The sequence below is a fragment of the Oncorhynchus keta genome, chromosome 22 (assembly GCF_023373465.1).
Source record: "Oncorhynchus keta strain PuntledgeMale-10-30-2019 chromosome 22, Oket_V2, whole genome shotgun sequence".
Lineage (NCBI taxonomy): Eukaryota > Metazoa > Chordata > Actinopteri > Salmoniformes > Salmonidae > Oncorhynchus > Oncorhynchus keta.
The window spans coordinates 53,029,198-53,031,697 of record NC_068442.1 but is presented as its reverse complement, the minus strand read 5'-3'; the positions used below and the strand labels follow the sequence as shown (position 1 = coordinate 53,031,697).

The 2,500-nt window shown below is 45.2% G+C and overlaps 1 protein-coding gene across 6 annotated transcripts in view; it reads right to left on the bottom strand.

Moving 5' to 3' along the window:
• sned1 (sushi, nidogen and EGF-like domains 1) overlaps nucleotides 1-2,500 on the bottom strand; it is a 221,787-nt gene that overhangs the window by 32,430 nt on the left and 186,857 nt on the right. For all 6 annotated transcript variants that reach the window (XM_052475605.1, XM_052475606.1, XM_052475607.1 and 3 more), the window contains one exon: nucleotides 710-804. In XM_052475605.1, coding sequence (XP_052331565.1) covers nucleotides 710-804 — 95 coding nt within the window. The remainder of the gene's footprint in view (nucleotides 1-709; nucleotides 805-2,500) is intronic.

Genomic DNA, 2,500 nt, shown 5'->3' with positions numbered 1-2,500 from the left:
GAATGGGATATGAATGGGATATGAATGGGATATGAATGTGATATGAATGTGATATGAATGTGATATGAATGTGATATGAATGTGATATGAATGTGATATGAATGGGATATGAATGGGATATGAATGTGATATGAATGTGATATGATAGTGATATGAATGTGATATGAATGGGATATGAATGTGATATAAATGTGATATGAATGTGATATGAATGTGATATGAATGTGATATGAATGTGATATGAATGGGATATGAATGTGATATGAATGTGATATGAATGTGATATGATAGTGATATGAATGTGATATGAATGTGATATGAATGGGATATGAATGTGATATGAATGGGATATGAATGGGATATGAATGGGATATGAATGTGATATGAATGTAATATGAATGGGATATGAATGTGATATGAATGTAATATGAATGGGATATGAATGTGATATGAATGTGATATGAATGGGATATGAATGTGATATGAATGTAATATGAATGGGATATGAATGTGATATGAATGTGATATGATAGTGATATGAATGTGATATGAATGTGATCGCTGTGCTGTTAATGAACTGTACTGTTTGAATCATCTGTGTGTTTAAATGTCGAACTGTCCTTCTTGGTCAGGTACTTTGACCTCAATGGGACTTCCTGGTTAAAGAAAAAATAGTATAATAGAAATGCCATATTGAAATGAAACTGACCAGGCTCTGAGAGGAAGGGGCCGGCAGGTCCCAGTGCAGCTCCACCTCATCCTCCTCCACCCGTAAGACATGCAGACCAGAGGGAGGCAACAGGTCTGAGAACAGTGTTTAAGAAGATTATTAACACCACAACTTACTGCAGCTCAGCCAATAAGGTATGAAACATGGTTCCTAGTGGATAAGGAAATTCAATTAGTAATTGATTGATTCATCGATAGATTCATTCGATTCAAAGTTAAATTGATGGGGGTTCCCTTGAATTATATCGCGTAAAGATAGCGAATAGAACCGAATGCGATTCAGACTCACCTCTCTCACAGTCCTTGCCTGTGTGCGAATAGAACCGAATGCGATTCAGACTCACCTCTCTCACAGTCCTTGCCTGCGTGCGAATAGAACCGAATGCGATTCAGACTCACCTCTCTCACAGTCCTTGCCTGCGTGCGAATAGAACCGAATGTGATTCAGACTCACCTCTCTCACAGTCCTTGCCTGCGTGCGAATAGAACCGAATGTTTGATTCAGGCTCACCTCTCTCACAGTCCTTGCCTGCGTGCGAATAGGAACCGAATGCGATTCAGACTCACCTCTCTCACAGTCCTTGCCTGCGTGCGAATAGAACCGAATGCGATTCAGACTCACCTCTCTCACAGTCCTTGCCTGTGTGCGAATAGAACCGAATGTGATTCAGACTCACCTCTCTCACAGTCCTTGCCTGCGTGCGAATAGAACCGAATGCGATTCAGACTCACCTCTCTCACAGTCCTTGCCTGCGTGCGAATAGAACCGAATGCGATTCAGACTCACCTCTCTCACAGTCCTTGCCTGCGTGCGAATAGAACCGAATGCGATTCAGACTCACCTCTCTCACAGTCCTTGCCTGCGTGCGAATAGAACCGAATGCGATTCAGACTCACCTCTCTCACAGTCCTTGCCTGCGTGCGAATAGAACCGAATGCGATTCAGACTCACCTCTCTCACAGTCCTTGCCTGCGTGCGAATAGAACCGAATGCGATTCAGACTCACCTCTCTCACAATCCTTGCCTGCGTGCGAATAGAACCGAATGTGATTCAGACTCACCTCTCTCACAGTCCTTGCCTGCGTGCGAATAGAACCGAATGCGATTCAGACTCACCTCTCTCACAGTCCTTGCCTGCGTGCGAATAGAACCGAATGCGATTCAGACTCACCTCTCTCACAGTCCTTGCCTGTGTGCGAATAGAACCGAATGCGATTCAGACTCACCTCTCTCACAGTCCTTGCCTGCGTGCGAATAGAACCGAATGCGATTCAGACTCACCTCTCTCACAGTCCTTGCCTGCGTGCGAATAGAACCGAATGCGATTCAGACTCACCTCTCTCACAGTCCTTGCCTGCGTGCGAATAGAACCGAATGTGATTCAGACTCACCTCTCTCACAGTCCTTGCCTGCGTGCGAATAGAACCGAATGCGATTCAGACTCACCTCTCTCACAGTCCTTGCCTGCGTGCGAATAGAACCGAATGCGATTCAGACTCACCTCTCTCACAGTCCTTGCCTGCGTGCGAATAGAACCGAATGTGATTCAGACTCACCTCTCTCACAGTCCTTGCCTGCGTGCGAATAGAACCGAATGCGATTCAGACTCACCTCTCTCGCAGTCCTTGCCTGCGTGCGAATAGAACCGAATGCGATTCAGACTCACCTCTCTCGCAGTCCTTGCCTGCGTGCGAATAGAACCGAATGCGATTCAGACTCACCTCTCTCACAGTCCTTGCCTGTGTGCGAATAGAACCGAATGCGATTCAG